This window comes from Elephas maximus, chromosome 11, assembly GCF_024166365.1.
Source record: "Elephas maximus indicus isolate mEleMax1 chromosome 11, mEleMax1 primary haplotype, whole genome shotgun sequence".
Taxonomy (NCBI): domain Eukaryota; kingdom Metazoa; phylum Chordata; class Mammalia; order Proboscidea; family Elephantidae; genus Elephas; species Elephas maximus.
This window is the reverse complement of record NC_064829.1, coordinates 95,542,804-95,562,017: the sequence shown is the minus strand read 5'-3', so window position 1 is coordinate 95,562,017 and position 19,214 is coordinate 95,542,804. Positions and strand designations below refer to the sequence as shown.

The 19,214-nt window shown below is 45.2% G+C and overlaps 1 protein-coding gene across 4 annotated transcripts in view; it reads left to right on the top strand.

Annotated features, from left to right (window-relative positions):
* The window catches only part of LOC126086053 (zinc finger protein 613-like), a 178,171-nt gene extending 161,856 nt beyond the window's left edge, over positions 1 to 16,315 (top strand). For 3 of the 4 annotated variants that reach the window (XM_049902087.1, XM_049902088.1, XM_049902086.1), the window contains one exon: positions 484 to 16,315. In XM_049902087.1, coding sequence (XP_049758044.1) covers positions 484 to 2,123 — 1,640 coding nt within the window. In that variant the 3' untranslated portion in view covers positions 2,124 to 16,315. The remainder of the gene's footprint in view (positions 1 to 483) is intronic. The other variant, XM_049902085.1, reaches the window with a different exon arrangement.
* The last annotated feature ends 2,899 nt before the right edge of the window (positions 16,316 to 19,214 follow it).

Sequence of the window (19,214 nt, the reverse complement as noted above, 5' to 3'; positions counted from 1 at the left end):
TTACAAGGCCTTTTGAAGAAGCAACCAAATCTTTAACTGTTCGTTATGTATAATCAAACCTTGTTTCTACGCTAGCTGCTTTACTGCCTGGGTTGTTTATAATGCTGTATTTTTATCACAGTGCAAAGAACATTGTTATTGTTAGGTGCCATCCAGTCAGTTCCGACTTGTAGTGACGTGTGTACAACAGAAGGAAATACCGCCCTGAGCCATCTGCACAGTCGTTGCTATGTCAGAGCCCATTGTTGCAACCACTGTGTCAATCCATCTCATTGAGGGCCTTCCTCTCTTTCACTGACCCTTTGCTTTACCAAGCATGATCCCTCCTGATAACATGTCCAAAGGAACATTAAGTATGGTGTTTTATTTACACTCGTATCAGAGGGTTGTCACTAAAGATCTGCCTTCCACCAATATATTTTTTTAAATAGCTTCGTTCTGAATCAAGCCAATGGTAGGATTCATTGTTCTCTTCTTTCCTAGAAATCCGGAAAGCTGATGATCGTCTGCTTGGATACTCACAAAAAGAAAGAAGGATGGACATAATGGAGCAATGCTATGAATATAATGCCTTGGAAACTATCGTCCAGCAGCACAAAATTCAGTTTCCTTTAAGGGAAAATCATGATATGTTTGACTTATGTGACAAAACTCTGAAATCAAATTTAACTTCAGCGGCAGTTAACCAGAGCAATAGCAATGAAGTAGTGAACTCTACTGAGCATAATGGAGATGAGAAAACCTTTCTCCATGCTGATCACGAGCAATTTTGTAATGAAATGAAATTTCCTGAGAGTCGAAAATCAAATAGCACCAAGTCCCAACTCATTAAGCATCAGAAAACTCACAAAATAGAAAAACCACATGTATGTAGTGAATGTGGGAAAACCTTCATTAGGAAGTCTTTCCTCATTGAGCATCTAGTCATTCATACAGGAGAGAAACCGTATAGATGCAGCCTATGTGGGGAAACCTTCTTTAAAAAGTTCAAGCTCATTGAACATCATCACACAACTCATAAAGGACAAAAACCTTATAAATGCACAGAATGTGACAAAGCCTATCTCCATAAATCACAGCTCAATAAACATCAGAAAACTCATATGGCAGAGAAACCATATATATGCTGTGAATGTGGAAAAGGCTTCATCCAGAAGACACATCTCACTATTCATCACAGAACTCATACTGGAGAGAAACCCTATATATGCAGTGAATGTGGTAAAGGCTTTAACCAGAAGGGAAGTCTCATTATTCATCAGCGAACTCATACTGGAGAGAAACCCTATATATGCAGTGAATGTGGGAAAGGCTTCATCCAGAAGGGAGATCTCACTATTCATCAGCGAACTCATACTGGAGAGAAACCCTATATCTGCAGTGAATGTGGAAAAGGCTTCAACCAGAAGGGAAGTCTCATTATCCATCAGCGAACTCATACTGGAGAGAAACCCTATGTATGTGGTGAGTGTGGTAAAAGCTTCAGTCAGAAGTCTTACCTCATAGCACATCAGAGGTTTCACACGGGGAAGATTCCCTTTTCGTGCAGTGAATGTGGAAAATCTTATTCCCAGAAGGCAACTCTCATCAGGCATCGAAAAATTCACACAGGAGAGAAACCCTTTCAATGCAATGAATGTTGGAAAGCCTTCCAAACGAAGCCAAAGCTCATTGTGCATCAAAGATCTCATACAGGAGAGACACCAGATGGCTCCAATGGCTATGGACAAACTTTTGCCTATGCTTCTAACTTTTATTCACATAAAAGAAAACACAAAAGAGAGAAACATGTAGACTCAATCAAGGTAGAAAATCATTCCACAGCAAGTCACAGCTCATCACACACCAGTGATCTCATCCAGGAAAAAAGCCCTGTTAGTACAGTGACTGTGCAAATACCTTCTGTGGCAGCTGAGACAGCAAACATCTGTGGGCCCCTAACTAATAGGAACATAGTCCGTGGGCCCCTAACTAATAGGAACATAGTCCTTGTGGGACAACCTGTTGCCAGATGTGAACCCTCAGGAGATAACAGAGAATTTGTACAGGAGAGAAACCTTATGAATGCAGTGAATGTGGTAGTGCCTTCACTGCTCAATTGCGTCTTATTTTATGTCACATAAAACCGTTTAAGGAAAGTGTGGTGGGGCATCTGGCCACCTCTGACTTCACAAGGGTGAAGGAGAATCCAGAGCAGTAGCTCAAGGCTGATTCCTATCAGGTGGAAGTCAGACATGCATCCTCCCTCCGACTGTTTTGCCAATTCTGATCCCAGCTGTCCATCACACAGCAGTCTGCTTCTCTGTTGGGGTCCATAGTTCATTGCAATGACCACACCAAACTCACAGACAATACTCACAATTACAGGGTTTATTAGGTAAGTAACGGGCTACGGTTCAGTTTGGAAATGCTCAGGACACAATTCTTCAATCGTGACAGCCTCTTCTCAGCTGTGCCTGCAGGCACATCTCTCTCTGGCTGTCGGCCTCTCAGACACTCAGTTCGGCATCTGCCCGGCTTGGGCAAATGTTACAAAGCTCTTTCAGCTCTGCTGATAAGTGCCCATAGACACCCCACTCTGCCAGTAAGCCTCATGTGTGAAGGTGCTTAGGTTTCCCGTTCTGTGAGCCCGGAAGCAGACCGTGCTGTCTCCTGCTGGTCTGCTGATCTCCTGGTACTGGTGCCATCATTTCTCTCCCGGTGCTTCTTACCATCTCTGGTGTTATAGCTCTCCTCTGTCCTAGTTCTGCTGCCTCTGCCGACCCTCTGTATCTTCTGTTATAGCTCCTCTCTACCTCACTGTCTCTCTCTCCCCATGTCTCCCTTTAAGCCTAGTGGAATGCCAAAACTAACCTATTCCTTTATTAGGGTTCCATATACCTTACTTGCTTGGTCCCACCCCCACACGTGTGCCATGCACCTTAATTGCAGTATTAGCAAGCCGTCACATCCCCTTAGTGGGCCACAAACACCTTATACGCACTGTTCTATTTGGTGGGTGTTACAAGACCATGGCGAGAAAGGCCACATAAAAGTGGTGAATTGCATGGCAAACCTGTAGGATAAACTTAGGTATATTCACTGGGGACTAGGGTTGAGCAAAAATTTCTAACTCGTTGCATGGCTACAAAGTGTATCCTGAGGTAAATGATGTGAATGCAGAGACTGGGAAATCTGTTATACTCATCCTGTGTAAATATGTGCTTTGGTATGGAGACATACTCTGATGTTAACACAAACACACGTCACTTGTGCCAATTAAATGAAAAACCACATAGGAGGTGGTTGGTGGGAAAGGGACAACACTGAATTGGTGGGATATGGGGCACGTATATATCGGTTCAGTTTCCCCAGATCAGAAAGAAAGATGAACTGAAAACCAGGTTGTATACCATACATAATAGGACTTTATATTATGCAGAAAAAGAAAAACTAGTTTTACGTTGAGTTTATTCATTAATGCAACAAGTATTTGTCACATATGTCCTTTGTATGTGGCCCTGTTTTCCAGGAGCCCATGACATCTTGGAAAGAGCATCAACTTGAATCATATATAAGTGGGATCTTTATACTCTTGCTAATCTGATCAAAGGATGCTGTGGACCAATGAATTACTTACATGGCCCTTCTAGCCGTGGTCTTGATGACTCACACACAAGTGATTGAGTGCATTGTGCAAATAAGGTATATGGAACCTGTGATAGTTGGGGTTATGTATCAACTTGGCTGGGCCGTGATTTCCAGTGTTGTATGGTTGTCGTCCATTTGATGTGTTGTAAATCTTAACCTCTACATATTAATAAGGCAGGAATTGATTTGTGTGGGGTGTATCTTGAGTCACAGCCTGCAGGAGGGCATAACTCAAGTCCCACCCTTACCCAAGTTATGCCCTTCCCTGGGGTGTGGCCTGCATCCAAGGTATATATGTGGGTGTCCTGGCAGGGGGCTCACTCTTCCTCTGCATCTCTATCCTGCATACGGTTCATGATTGTCTAACCTCCAATTCTTGGGACCTGAGCCAGCGACTTGCCACCTGACTTGCCAATTCTGGGATTTACTGGCCTTTGCAGCCCCTTGGGCTGGCAGCCTATTGTCTGACGATTCATCAGCTTCCACAGCCTTGTGAGCCAGCAGTCTGTGTTATGACCTGCCAGTTTGGGTTCGTCAGCCCCTACAGCCATGGGGTCAGGAGAAGCCTCTGCCTGACCCATGGATTTGGGACTTGCCAGCCTTCACAATTGTGTGAGCCATTTCGTTGATATGATTCGTGAGTTTTGTGAGATGTTGGCAACGAATTATGGAGCCCAAAGATGGGAAGGAGAGTACTGAGGGGAAGAGAAGTAGTTGATGTTAAAGATGATGGAGTGGTACAGCAACTGGAAAAGTTGGACATTTGGCATATCTTTAAACTCTGCCTCATAGGAACAACCTTTGTGCCGATTCTTATAAATTATTCACTTAGATGCAGTATTTACATCGGGTGAAATAGACATGGAATAATTTGTACAATAGGTTTAAGTTAGAATTTTTAAAAGTTAGAAAATGCTAAAAACTTCTCAGGACAATTTCTTGTTAAAATCTAATTGCCATTGAGTTAGTTCTGACTCATGATGGCCCCATGTGTTTAAGAGTAGAATTGTGCTTTAGGGTTTTCCATGGCTGGTTTTTCACAAGTAGATTGCTAGGCCTTTCTTCTGAGGTGCCTCTGGGTGGACTCGGACCTTCAGTCTCTTGGGTTCATAAATGAGTGTATTAACCATTTAACTACACATGGACTCTTGGGGGGAAGGACTCCTTTTAATGGCACTTAACCAGCCTAGGAAACAGTGATTTTTTAATGTCCATGCCTTATCTCAACAGGTGGATTTATAAGTTCTTTGATAGTTTTTGTGACTGTTAACCCCCAAGTTATTATAAATTCCATGACAGTTTTTCTGACTATTTAAACCTAAACAGATTATAAATTGATAGTAGTAACTTGTGACTATTTAAATTTAATTAAAAAAATAAAAAACAAAAGTCATTTTCTTAATTGCTGTAAAAATGACAGTATGGCAGCATCCGACCTCCTCTGACTTCACAAGGGGGAGAAAGAATCACCATCAGCATCAGCCCAAGGCTGATTCCTATGAGGCAGAGGTCAGACATGCCTCCCCTCTCCACCATCTTTACAAATTCTGACACCAATCATCCCTCCCGCAGCACTCCTACTTCTCTGCCGAGTTTGATAATTCATGGCAATGGCCACACAGAAGTCACAGACGATGCTCGTAGTTACAGGGTTTATTCAGGAAGTAACAGGTTCCAAATCAGGTTCAGGAACACTCAGGATACAGTTCGTTGATCAGGACAGCCTCAGTTGTGCCCACAGGCACACCTGTCTTTGGCCCCTCTGCCTCTGCCCTGCTCAGACATGTTACAAAGCTCTTTTAGCTTTGCCTCTGAGTACCCTGAAGCACCCCACTCTGCCAGTAAACCTCCACCCAAAGACACTCAGCTCTAACTGCGTAGGTCAGCAAGCCTAGCTCCACCAAGTGCCCAGAGGCACTCCATCAGCGAGCCTCCTGCCTGAAGGTGCTCAGCTTTCTCTGTGGGCTGTGGCTATCTCCTGTCAGTTGCCTGGTTTTGCTGCCACCGTTTCTTTGCCGCTGTTTCTCGCCATCTTTGGTATTATAGCTCTTTTGGTCTTCTGGTTCCAGGAGCTTCTCAGCACTGATATCCTGGGTCCAAAAGACGTGCTACACTCCTTGCTTGTCTTTCTTGGTGGTGAGATCCTCTCCTACCTCTGGGTGAGATGGCTCATTTTAAGACTAGCAGGATGGCAAATCTAAACAATCCATTTTTTAAGGTCCCGAAGACCTCGTTTGCGTGGTCACACCCCCACGTGGGTAGCATGAACTTTATTTGCATTATTAACAAGGTATCCAGTCCCCCTGGTGGACCACAATTACCTTATTTGTATAGTCCCTCCCAGTTACTTGGGTGAGAGTTACAAGACGATGACTAAAAACGACGTGTAAAAGTGATCCATCACACTGCAATTGCACTAGCCGTATTTCATGTGTTCAGAAGCTACCTGTGACTACTGCCTGCCCAATTGGACGTTACAATGAGCAAAACTTTCTAGCTCTATATATGGCTGGAATATATATACTAAGAAATCTCCATCATTTCCATCCAGAAAATTTTCAGAGAGCACTGGTTTTCATGATTGCAGTACGATGAATTACTTAAATGCTCCTTCTAGCTATAATCTTTATAACTTCCACCAAATGACTAGGGAGACTATGCAAATGAGGTGTTTGTGGCCCACCAAGGGGTTTGGATAGCTTCCTAATATAAATAAGATGTGTGGCACCCTTGTGGGGGTGGGACCATGCAAATAAGATGTATGGAACCCTAAAGAGGGGATTGGTAAATTTTATCCTTCTAAGCTTAAAAAGAGCTGTTGCAGAGGTGGAGCGGAAAGGATTTCACCACCACCAAGGAAGAAGAGACCAGTGGAGTGCACCACTTGAACTTAGGATCCCAGTGCTAAGAAGCTCCTGAAACCAGGAGACCAAAACAGACAGAGAGAGAGAGTGGTTTCAAACTGAAGATAGCTAGAAGTGGTGGCAGAGAAACTGGCAGGAGACGGTGTGGTGAGCTTACTGGCTCACAGAGCAAGAACTGTGTGCCATCAGGCAGGAGGCCTGCTGGTGCAGTAGGGTGCCTCTGGGCACATGGTTGGAGGTACATTTGGTGGCCCATGTAGCTAGAGCTGAGCGCCTTCAGGCTGAGGCTTTCTGTAGAAGTTGGGTACCTAGGGGCACTTATTGGCAGAGCTAACAGAGCTTTGTAACACTTGCCTGAGCCGGAGCAGAAGCTGATGGCCAGCTTGAAACAGACTGTCCTGCTCGAAGAACTGTATGAATTACTGGACCCAGTAGAGCAGTAGATAGTGCCATGGGAGGAACAGTTGATGTCTTAGTCATCTAGTACTGCTATACAGAAATACCCAAGTGGATGGCTTCAACAAAGAGAAGTTTATTTTCACAGGCCAGTAGGCTAGAAGTCCAAATTCAGGGCACCAGCTCCAGCGGAAGGCTTTCTGTCTCTGTCAGCTCTGGAGGAAGGTCTTGTCATTAGCCTTTCCTTGGTCTGGGAGCATCCCAGCACAGGAACCTCAGGTCCAAAGGATACACCCTGCTCCCAGCATTGCCTTCTCGGTGGTATGAGGTCCCCTGTCTCTCTGATCACTTCTCTTATATCTCAAAGAGATTGGCTTAAGACACTAATCTTGTATGTCTGATCAGTATAACTGCCTCTAATCCATCTCATTTCATCATAGTGATAGGATTTACAATACATAGGGAAATCACATAAAATGGTGGGCAATCACAATACTGGGACTCATGGCCCAGTTAAATTGGCAGATATTTTGGGGGGACACAATTCAATCCATGACAGTTGTCAGTATTGGTAAAGAAGATGGAGAGAGGAGGCATGTCTGACCTCCACCTCATAGGAAATCAGTCTTGGGTTGTTGATCTTCGTTCTCCTTCCGCCTTGTGAAGTTAGAGGAGTTCAGGCACTGCTACCACGCCATTCCTATAGTTGGTGTCAGAAGCGGGATTCTTTGTAATGGGTTCAGATTTGTGGAAGCATGGGACTTTATAAGAGAAAGAGTGAAGGGGCTTGGGAAGTGAAACTTCTTTATTTTTTTCTTAATATATTTTATTACACCAGTTGACTTAGATGTCCCCTGAAACCATGGTCCTCAAATCCCCGCCCCTGCTATGCTGGCCTTTGAAGGATTCCGTTTATTCAGGAAGCTTCTTCGCTTTTGGTTTAGTCCAGTTATGCTGACCTCTCCTGTATTGTGTGTTGTCTTTCCCTTCACCTAAAATAGTTCTTATCTACTATCTAATTTGTGAAAACCCCTTTCCCTTCCTCCCTCCCTCCCCCATCTCCTAACTATCAAAGAATATTTTCTTCTCTGTTTAAACTATTTCTCGAGTTCTTATAATAGTGGTCTTATACAGTATTTGTCCTTTTGCAACTGACTAATTTTATTCAGCCTAATGCTTTCCAGATTCTTCCTCCATGTTATGAAATGAAACTTTTGATTCTTAAATGGTTACTTCGGTTGTTGTTACCTGTAATGGCTGAAAGGAAAGTTATGCTCAGCTGAGGGAAGAAAAGCCACATCGGGAATTGCTTTGAGCAAAATACATGCTGGTTAAAGGAGATGATTGATAAGAATGCCAGGGTCTACTGGTTCCACCCAGCCAGAGGCACAATGCCATAAACATATCAATGGGAAGACAGTTAAGGTATGGAGAAGATGAAACTGAAATGTTTAAAAGGGGTTTATGCGTTTATCTGAGTGTACTATGGATATTGAATGTTTCCCCTACCTAGTGTTACTAAGGGGCTCCGGTGGTGCAGTTGTTAGGTGATTGGCTGCTAACCAAAAAGTCAGCAGTTCGAATCCACCAGCTGCTCCTTGGAAATCCTATTGGGCAGTTCTACTCTGTCATATAGGGTCGCTATAAGTTGTAATCGACTTGACAGCAGTGGGTTTGGTTTTTGGTTACTTTTTTGTAGTGCTGTAAAGCAGACCTAAATGTATGATAGAATGAATATTGGGTATTATAGATTACAGAGATTACACCTTCAGCCAGTACTTGATTGGATATTCTTTAAGGGGAACTAGGATTTGCCCAAGGGAAACACAGGCTGTTTGATTGCAGTAGCCCTGTGTATAGAGTGGGGGCTTAGATGGGAAACCTGAGCCCCACCCATAATTTGCATTTGAAAAGACAAGAGAACTACTGAGAGAATAGGAGATTTGCATTTGAAGGAAGGGTCTGCGAGGAAAAATAGCTGTTTCCCTTTTTGAATTTCGAGCAAGTGGTTTGCCTTTAGGTACGTTAAGTCGGGAAAACTTAGTGCCCATTAGAACACTCTTCTAGGACTGGAAGTTAAAGGGAGCTGGCAAGAAGACAGTCTGGTATGCTCACCTCAGGTGACTACCTGGGTCCACTCATGAGTGGAAGTGGGGAAAGTGCAGCAACGAAGAGACACACTGAGTTTCAACATTTTCCATTGGCACACTTCGACCTAGCCCACAGGGACTAGAGATGAGAGAGAAAGAGAAAGGGCTGGCTGGTCAGAAATCCAGGGAATTTTGTGGACTCCTAAGATTATGGGTGGAGCCCATTGACCTAGCCCAAGGGTATAGGGATGAGAGAGAGAGAGAAGGGGCTGTCTGGTCTGAATCACCAGGCTGTGTGTGTGAACTCTAAAACCTAGTGCTAGTACCCTTTGTGACCTAGCTTGGATGGCTAGAAATGAGCTGACCAGAATCCGACCGAATGAAGAGAAAGATGTTTGACACTGAGCTGGTATAGATTGCTGCAAATTTGATAGCTTGCTCTGTACTGGACTTTGCGTATGGATGCAGGCGTTCATCGTTTTTATGGGAACAGGAGATTCTTCAAGACCAAGGAACATGCTTAGAGTACTGGTTTGATAGGGACGAGCAGTTTTGAAATTGGCTGTCTGAAATGAGGGGAGGTAAAGGCATGACGTGACTGGCTTACATGCTTTAATGGGTGTGCTTACACTCAATGAGAAGGACAAAGGATCCCCACTAAATAGATTCCTCTTTTCCTGGTGGGTCTGGTGAAGAGAGGGTGGGGGAAGATGCTGATAGGATTATATGATTCATTTGTGAATGTTGTTAACAGGGCTAATTGTGATTATAAAACTGTAATTTTAGAAGTTGTAAGTGTGAAGGAATGGACTAGGGGGGAAATGCTTGCTAGACTGGACTTAAACTGCCACCAAACTGGACTAGCGCAGCAGCTCAACCTAATTTTCCTTCCCAAAGTGGCGAAGTTTGGGTAAAAATAAATGACAAATTGAAGGAAGGAGAATAGCTGAATATAAAGGAATGAAGAAATGAGTTATGCAGCAGGGGAAAAAATCTAACAGTATGCTGATACCTTGAGAGAGACTCAAACCAAGGGAATAATCTTCTCCCAGTTAAATTTTATCAGAGGCCAGAAAGGGTGAAAACAAGATGAAGTATTAGAGAACCTAACCAGATCAGGTGCACACCTGCAGCAGACCTGAATGGCTGGTACTTGAGTAACCTCAACCTTAGGACTCTTTTGCCCTTCTGAAGGACTAATTGTTAATGATTGTTTTGGACTGGTAAAATGATTGAGAGGGGGAAGTTATCCTTCAAGTGTGAAAGAACCATGGCTAGAAAAGTCAAAGGGTGGCCTGTGGTGTGATGGATTGCTTTTATGTGGCCTTTCTCACCGTGGTCATGTAACTCCCACCAAATGATTTGGTGGGACCATACTAATAAGATAGATGGGACCCTAACAAAGGGATTCCTTAGTTCTGCCATCTGTCATTTTGCTAGTCTGAAAATGAGCCACCACAGAGGTGGAAGGAGAGAAACAACACCACAAAGGAAGAAAAATCAAGAGTGGAGTGTGTCCTTTGGACCTGGGATTCCTGTGCTGAGAAGCTCCTAGAACCAGGAGACAGAGAGCTGTAACACTGAAGATGGCAAGAAGGGGTGGCAGAGAAATAGCGGCAAGAGAGACCAGCAGGAGACAGCCCAGTGGGCTTCCCACCCCACAGAGTGAGAAAGCGAATGCCTTTGGGCAGGAAGCCTGCTGGAGGAGTAGGTTGCATCTGGGCACTTGGTGGAAGTAGGTTTGCTGACCATGGAGCTAGAGCTGAGTGCCTTCAGGCCAGAGTTGCTGATGCGGTGGGGTGCCTAGAGGCACTTATCAGCAGAGCTAGAAGTGCTTAGTCACACTTGCCCGAGCAGGGACAGAAGCCAAGGGTTCAGCTGGAAACCAGCTATTCTGATGGAAGAACTGTATCCTGAGTGTTCTTGAACCTAAAATGTGGCCTGTTACTTCTCTAATAAACCCCATAATTGTGAGTATTGTCTGTGAGTTCTGAGTGGCTATTGCAGTGAATTATTGAACCCAGCAGAGAAGTAGAGAGTTGGGAAGAATGGTTGGTATCAGAACTGGTAAAGATGGTAAAGAGAAGAGACATGTCTGATCTCTGTCTCATAGGAATCAGTCATGGGCTGTGAATCTTGTTTCTCCTTTCCCTCTTGTGAAGCTAAAGGAGATCAGATGGTTTTCCACCTCATTTTTACACCAGGGAAGAGTGGGACTTGAGTAAAGGTGGGACTTGAGTCACACCCTCCTAGGACTATGCAAATAAGGTCCTTGTGGCCCCCCAGTGGTATTGGGTAGCTTGATGATAATGTAAATAAGATGCATGGCATGCTTATGGAAGTGGGACCATGCAGATAAGGTGTGTGAAACCTTAATGAGGGGATTGGTAAGTTTTACCATCCCACTAGGCTTAAAAGAGAGCCAATCCCAGAGCAGAGTCAAACCTGACTACCACTATGAAAAAGAGACTAGAGCAGAGACTGTCCTTTAGACCATAGGATGTCTGTGCTGAGACCCTCATTGACCCAGGAGACAGAAAGAGATATATCATTGAAGATGGCAAGAAGCAGTAGCAGAGAAATGGCATCAGCAGAGGCAGGAGACAGTGCTGTGAGCTTCCTGGACCACAGAGCGAGAGAGCCGAGGTCTTTGGTCAGGAGGCTTGCTGGTAGAGTGGGATACCTCCAGGCACTTATTAGAGGAGCTAAAGACCTTGTAACACCCGAACAGGATAGAGGATGGGCCGAGGGGACGAGGGCCAGAGAGTGGCTTACGTGTGGCACACCTGAGAAGAAGCTGTACTGATCAAAGAACTGTATCCTGAGTCATTTCTGATCCTGAATTGTAAACTGTTAATACCCTAATAAACCCATAACTGTGAGTATTGTCTGTGAGTTCTGTGTGGCCATTGTAATGAATTATCAAACCCAGCAGAGAAGTAGAGAGTACCATTGGAGGGATGGTTGTTGTCAGAATTGGTAAAATGGTTGGAGGATGAAGGCGTATCTGACCTCTGCCTCATAGGAATCAGCCTTGAGCTGTTTATGCTGATAACGATTCTTGCCCCGTGTGAAGTTAGAGGAGGTGGCATACTGCTGTGCCATTCTTACAGTTGTCTTAGAGTTGAACCCTTATATCACCTTTGAGAGGTGCCGTCATTTCAAAGATCCTGTGTCCTCTGCGACCTGCTGATGTGAGACGTGATTTCTTCGATCTTCATCATTCCTTCACACTTTGCTGGGAGCGGGGCTGTTGGCCTCTGTCTTCTATCCATGGTTCCTTTCCTTAATCGCATACACTAAGTTACAGTGAGTCCTGCTCATAGGAAAAGATATTGGAATTTGCCATGCAGAGGCTGTCTCAGAATTCATTGTGAAATCCTGGGTTAGTGAGTAATTCACTCATTCAGAAATAATGTCAAGCAATATGACTATCCCAAGCACATTTTTTCACACGCTGGGGATACAGCAGTGAACACAACAGGCAAAGAAACAGCCTCTATGAACTTTACAGTCTAGCAAGGGAGACTTACAGTAAAGTGGATGATAAAACATCAGGAAGCATGACCGTTATGAAGAAAAATAAAGCCTGATAAGTATAGAGATAGTAAAATGGAGGCGTATTTTAGTAAGAATTTTCAGGGAAGGCTTTTCTGGGCAGATGTCATATGAGGCAAGACTTGAGTATACTGAACACAGCCAACCATCATCATACTTGAAAGCAGAAAACATTACAGGACTTGTCTAAGTGTTGTCTGAGGCTGCAGCCTCAGGAGCCTCTCCGAAGCTTGCAAAGGAATGCCCATGGCTGGGTCCCATCCCAGACCGCCTGGAGTAGACTCTCGGGGTCTGGGGCCCAGCACTCTGCATTTATAACCAGGGCTTTCTGCTGCACACTTTATTTTGAACATCTCTGCCCTAAAAAAAAAAAGGCTGTCAAGTCAATTCCAACTCATAGTGACCCTAAAGGACAGAGTAGAGCTGACCCATAGAGTTTCCCAGGAGCAGCTGGTAGATTCAAACTGCTGACCTTTTGGTTAGCAGCCGAGCCTTTAACCAGTGTGCCACCAGGGCTCTGCCCTACAGCTTGGATTAGTGCTCCCCTCACCACCAGGATGAATTCAGGGCAGACCACTCTCTAGCAAAGCATGAGGAATAGATGATCTGTAAGCCACGCCACCCTCTCCGCTCATCCTGTGAATCTGCATGTGTGGGAATCTCAGAATCCCCACTATTCTGACATCAACTCTGAGGATAATCACGGGACCAAATCCTCGTTTTTCGCTGCTGTTCTGTTCTGACGCCAGCCACCCATGCAGCACATCTTTCTCTGACCCTAACTACTCAGAGCTAGGCCAGATCTCACAAGTCACAAGGACACTATCTTTCAGCCTGAGATTTCAGATGCCAGCTGCAACCTCGGGAGACTCCAGGACTCACCTTGCTTCTGACCTGCTGGCTGCACATTCAAAGTTTTCCCATGATCCCTTCAGGAAGCCAGTTGTGAGCTTGGTATGCCCCTGGGCTCCTTCACTTCTGACTTGATTGCTACAAATTTGGGTGTGTTCCCTTGACCCCCTCAGGGTACCAGCTATAGCTTATTGATCCCCAGATGCCTCACTTCTAAACTGCTGACTTCCACTACTCCCGAGGATTTGATAATTCATTGAAACAGCACCAGAACTCCTGGAAATTACTATACCTAGGGTTATAGCTTTATTGCACCAAGGTATAAACAAAGATGCACAGTGCCAGATCTGGGAGGGTTCACAACGTGAAGCGTCCATGTCCCAAAGCATTTGTTACCCCCTCATATGCATGGACATCTTTCACCAACCAGGACACCCATCGAACCTCCATACACAGAACTTTTATTGGCTTCATTATGTAGTCATGATTGGGTCCTCAATGCATAGGCATGGTTGATTGAATCATTACTCTCACTCCTTAAGGTCAGCGGATATCAGGCTATGAGGTAGTCTTTCTGGCTTGGACAACCCCCACCCATTAGCACAAGCCCTCGGATACTGGCCTAGATAACGAAATCACCTCAGTTATTCAGGATATTACAAGATTTTAGCAGTATTGAGGGCAAAAACCAAATTAAGGTTAAGTGTAAACCCCACACTGCACATCCTGCCATGGCAAGTGTTGTGCAGTGGGTTTCTCTTACATATGTCCTTTCTGTCTGCGTTTGTAATTCTGCCAGAAATGATCGGTTGGGCTGCAGTCTGCCCTGTGATTGGTCGATTTGGTTCACCTTGAAGGGATTGGTTGATTTGCTGTTCAAATAGTTGTTTGAAAATCCACACTATATGACTGAGTGACTGCAGTCCACTTGGGATTATTTGGTTTCTGGTCCTGCTGGGAGGGCCATGCCTTAAAATTGACAAGGAGTTTGATTATATAAGCTGCCAACTCCACAGAGGTTTTTAGGAGAGTAAATGAATAAATTTCTCTTAAAAGGATCAGCAAAAACTCGTTCCGATGAGGTGGAGGTTAGAGCTAAAAAATACCCATCTTTTCCAAACTGATATATCACTCCATCATCTACAACATCAACTGCTCCACCTCCGCTCAGTACTCTACCTACCATTTTGAGTTCAGTAATTCCCTGCAACGTCTCACAGAACTCGTGAACTGTACTTACAGTTAAGTGGTTTATTAGGGAAATAACAGGGAACAACTTAGGATCTGAAGCAACAGGACAACGGCAACTCAGGATGCAGTTCTTGGATCAGGAAAGCAGCTTCTCCCTCTCTGCCACCGAGACCTGCTGGGGGCCTTCTGCTGCCAGGTCCTGCTGGGGTTCTTGCTGCCGCTAGGCCATACTGCGGATTTTCTGCCACTGGGCTCTGCTGGGGACCTTCTTGTGCTGCTCTCCTGGTCCCTGCTGACTCATGCCGCTCACTGTCTTCTGTGTTACAGGCCCTACCTCTCTCCGTGTCTCCCTTGAAGCCTAGTGTGATGGCAAAACTGAGCAATCCCCTCATTAGGGTACCATGCACTTCATTTACATTATTAGCAAGCTATACAATCCCCTTGGTGGGCCACAAGAACCTCATTTGCATGCTCCCAGCCAGTCATTTCTTGGGATTTACAAAGACTAAGGCCAGAAGGGCCATATTAATCACTACACCACAGAGATAGAGGAGTTGGGAACCTCCTAAAAGAGCTGTAATATGGGTCAAGTGCTGTAACACTGAAAATGACAAGAAGCCCAAAAGGGGGACCAGCAGCAGAGAAATGGCAGCAAGCACAACAGAGCTGAGTGGCAGAGAGTGGCAGTAGTATTGTAGTGGGAGCCATGAGACCAGCAGTGGTAGTGGACAAGCCAGCCCATGGACTGTAGCTGGGCACCTCCTGGTAGAAGGTTGGCAACAGAGCCGGTGCCCCATAAATGGAAAGCAGCCACAGTCCAAAGCCGTGCAGGTGGACACCCGAGCAAAGCAAACCGGTGTGGGACCAAGCTGACCTGCCTTTGGCAATGGCAAATGTCCCGGCTCTGCTGAGAGCTGTAACCCTGAGACTGAGACAGGACCAGGCCTAAGTGCCAACAGGAGGCTGAGAGGACTGCCAGAGGTCGCATGGATGTCAAGAAGGGCCTGCTTGCTTGCTTGCTAGGAGCAGCTGAGAGAGCTGTCCCGGCTGGAAGCTATCCTGCACTGATGAAGGGAGGGATGTTCTCTCCACCTCGAGGGAGCTGTTCAACCTCATCTATGTGCTTCCTTATCCTGACCCCTAGTTCCTGTTACTTCCTTAGGGAATCACATGACTGTGAGTATGGTCTGTGAGTTCTGTGTGGCCATTGCAACAAATTACCCAGCAGAGAAGTATAAAGTTCTGTGGAGGGAATGGCTGGTGTCAGAAATTATAAAGAAGTTGGGAGAATGAAGGTATATCTGACCTCCACCTCATAAGAATCACCTTTGTGCTCATGCTGATTCTTATCCCTCAGAAAGTTACACAAGTCCTGATGCTAGGTTATACTAAGTCAGATCTTTTCATTCCCTAAACTGATCAGTCAGGGTCCCAGAATGGTACGGCCAGGCCTGCCCTGAATGGCCAGGCCTGCCCTGAGCCCTTCAGACCAGGTATTCAGCTCACCTTTTAAAAATTGACATCCCAGGAGAGGGGGGCCCAGTGCATATCTATACCTGGTACACAGCCTCTGCTCCCCCACCCAATATCCTCATGGTGTCTGTATCCATGGTCGCAGTCCTTCCTGGGCTGAGAATCAGTATTATCACATAGTGGTTAGGAGTGAGCCCAGAAGTCACGATGTGTGAGTTTGAACCCTGCCCTGACATGAACCAGGTGTATGACCTTGAGTAAGTTATTTAATTTACCTGTACCTTTAAAATTATTATCTGCCTCATGGGGTTGTTGTGGAAAGTAGTTAGAACAGTGTCTGGAAAACAGGCAAGTAATAAAGATATTATTGTTCTTTTAATTAGTCCTAGTGAGAAGAGGTTTTCAGTGGCTAATTCTTTTCAGAAGTAGACTGCTGGGTCCTTCTCCCATCACAACAGCCAATTCCCACAGGTATACCTCTCTCTGGCCTCTTGGCCCCTGCTCTGCTCAGGCCAGTATTACAAAGCTCTTTTAGCTCTGCCGATAAGTGCTTGGAGGCTGCCCACTCCACCAGAAATCACTCCCTGAAGAAGAACATCATGCTTGGTGGAGGGTCATCAAAAAAAAAGGAAAACCGTCAATGAGATTGGTTGACACAGTGGCTGCAATAATGTGTTCAAGCATAGCAACAATTGTGAGGATGGCGCAGGACCGGGCAGTGTTTTGTTCTGTTGTGCATAGGGTCGCTATGAGTTGGAACCAACTCGAAGGCACTTGTCAACAACAACAGTGAGAAGAGAAGGAGGAATTGAGAATATAAGGGTGTCTCACTTTAATCATAAATCTGCAGCTTGATGAGAACAAGTGTTGTCATGCACGGAGCCAAGAGTATCCCATATACCACACTGTTCAATCTTTTGAATAATCCTTTGGTTACAGAGTCACTTGTTGGGGCCATTAAGGTGGCAAATTAAGCAGTAATTCAGAGCAATGAAGTCAAGCAATGAAGACAGAGGAGTGACCCAATGTTATTTTTGAGATAGCATGAACAGGAACTGGTGCTATTATGAGGGTCACACATGGATTGTGTTTTGACTTGATCCTTTGACCTTTTCTCATCTCCATCCAATACTTTATGTAAAAATGGCCTGGCAGCATCTGACCTCCTCTAACTTCATGAGGGGAAGGATAATCAGGATAAACAGCCCAATGCTGATTCCTTTGAGGCAGTGATCAGAAATATCTCCACACTCTAACCTTTTTACCAATTCTGACACCAGTCGTCCCTCCCAAGGCACTATCTACTATGCTGGGATAGAACTCACAAACTATACTCATGATAGTGGAACTTATTAGAGAAGCAACAGGTTACAATTCAGGTTCCGGAATGCTCAGGATATAGTTCTTCCATCACGACAGCCAGTTCCCACAGCCACGTCTCCTCTGGCCTCTCGGCCTCTGCCCTGCTCAGGCCAGTGTTATACAGCTCTTTTAGCTCTGCTGATAATTGCTTGGAGGCACCCTATTCCACCAGTAAGACTTGACCCAGAGGTGTTCAGCTCTCTCTCTTCATGCATAAGTGAGGCTAGCTCCACTGCCAAGTGGATGAAGGCACCCCACTCCACCAGGAGGTTTCCTGCCTGAACTTCTTGAGCTCTCTAACACCTTGATTCAGCACACCCACTGTAACAGCCTCACACCAAGGGCCAGGGAGCCTACCACACCATCTCCTGCTGGCGTCCTGGTTCAGCTGCCTCTGCTGCCACCGTTTCTCTGCTGCAGCTTCTTGCTACCTTGCTGTCTTCAGTGTTACAGCTCTCTCTCTGTCTCCTGAATCTAGGAGGTTTTAGAGCTGGGATCCTTGGTCCAATGGACGCACTGCATTACTAGCTCTTTCTTGGTGGTAGTAGCTTCAACTCTGCTCTGGTATTAACTCTTCTTTTAAGCCTAGCAGAATGGCAAAACTGATCAATCCCTTTGTTGGGTTCCATACATTTTATATTCATGGTCTAACCCACACCAGGGTGCCATACACCTTATTTATATTATTAGCAAGCTATCCAATCCCTTTGGTGGGCCACAGGTACCTCATTTGCATAGTCTCATCCAGTCATTTGGTGGGAGTTACTGCACCGCACTTTATATTCAAGATAATATCCACATTTTCCATTCTTAATTGTTTGTGCTATAATGAATGCTGGCTGAAAAATGAAATGAAGGATAAGTAAGTTGAGGGAAGTGGTGATTCAGTGGTAGAGTTCTCACCTTCCATGCAGGAGTTGAGGTTGATTCCTGTCCAATACACCTCAAGTTCAGCCACCACCTGTGTCAGTGGAGGTTTTCATCTTTTTTTGATGCTGAACAGGTTTGATCGGATCATCCTTACTAAGACAGACTAGGAAGAAAGACTTGGCAATTGACCTGCCTTTTACTGGCTTCACATTTAGTGCCCTTTCCCTTATATCAAACCCACTGCCGTCCAGTGGATTCTGAATCAGCAGCCCTACAGGACAGAGTAGAACTGCCCCATAGGGTTCCCAAGGAGTGGCTGGTGGAGTCCAACTGCCAACCTTTTGGTTATCAGCATCCAAGCGCTTAACCACTGCACAACTAGGGCCTCCTTTCCCCTACACCTGCTCCAAATATAACCTAAGCTCATCCCACCCGCTGTTTTGTCCTGTCTGTGGTGGCTACTCCCATACAATACTAGTTTCTCCTAGCCCTTTTCTGTCCTTAAAGTCACTTCCTGAAAGCCGTTTTGTGGCAGAACGTTCCTTGGCACTCTGCTTGCAAGCATTTTGCCTTTTCCTTTCCCAGGAGCGTGTTTCTGCTGTACAGACACTTGAACTCCTACTTGTCTGTTTCCAAACTTTTTTCTTTTTAAAGATACTATGTAAATACGGGGCCATATTATTTTTCTGCCCAGCCCACTAAAAGCAATTTGGTCTGCTCCATGGTTTCCTTGTGAAGCTGGAGCCACTGAAAAGCTATCCATTCTTTCCAAATGTCAAGAAGACAGGACGGTTTCATTGGCATTTTCATTTTCCTGGCCATCCCTGGCTTCTCACATAAAAAAACCACCCCTTTTGTTCTATATGGCAGATATTCAAATATAGCCACCTCCAGACAGAAGCAACAAGAAGGGTGCAGACATCATATG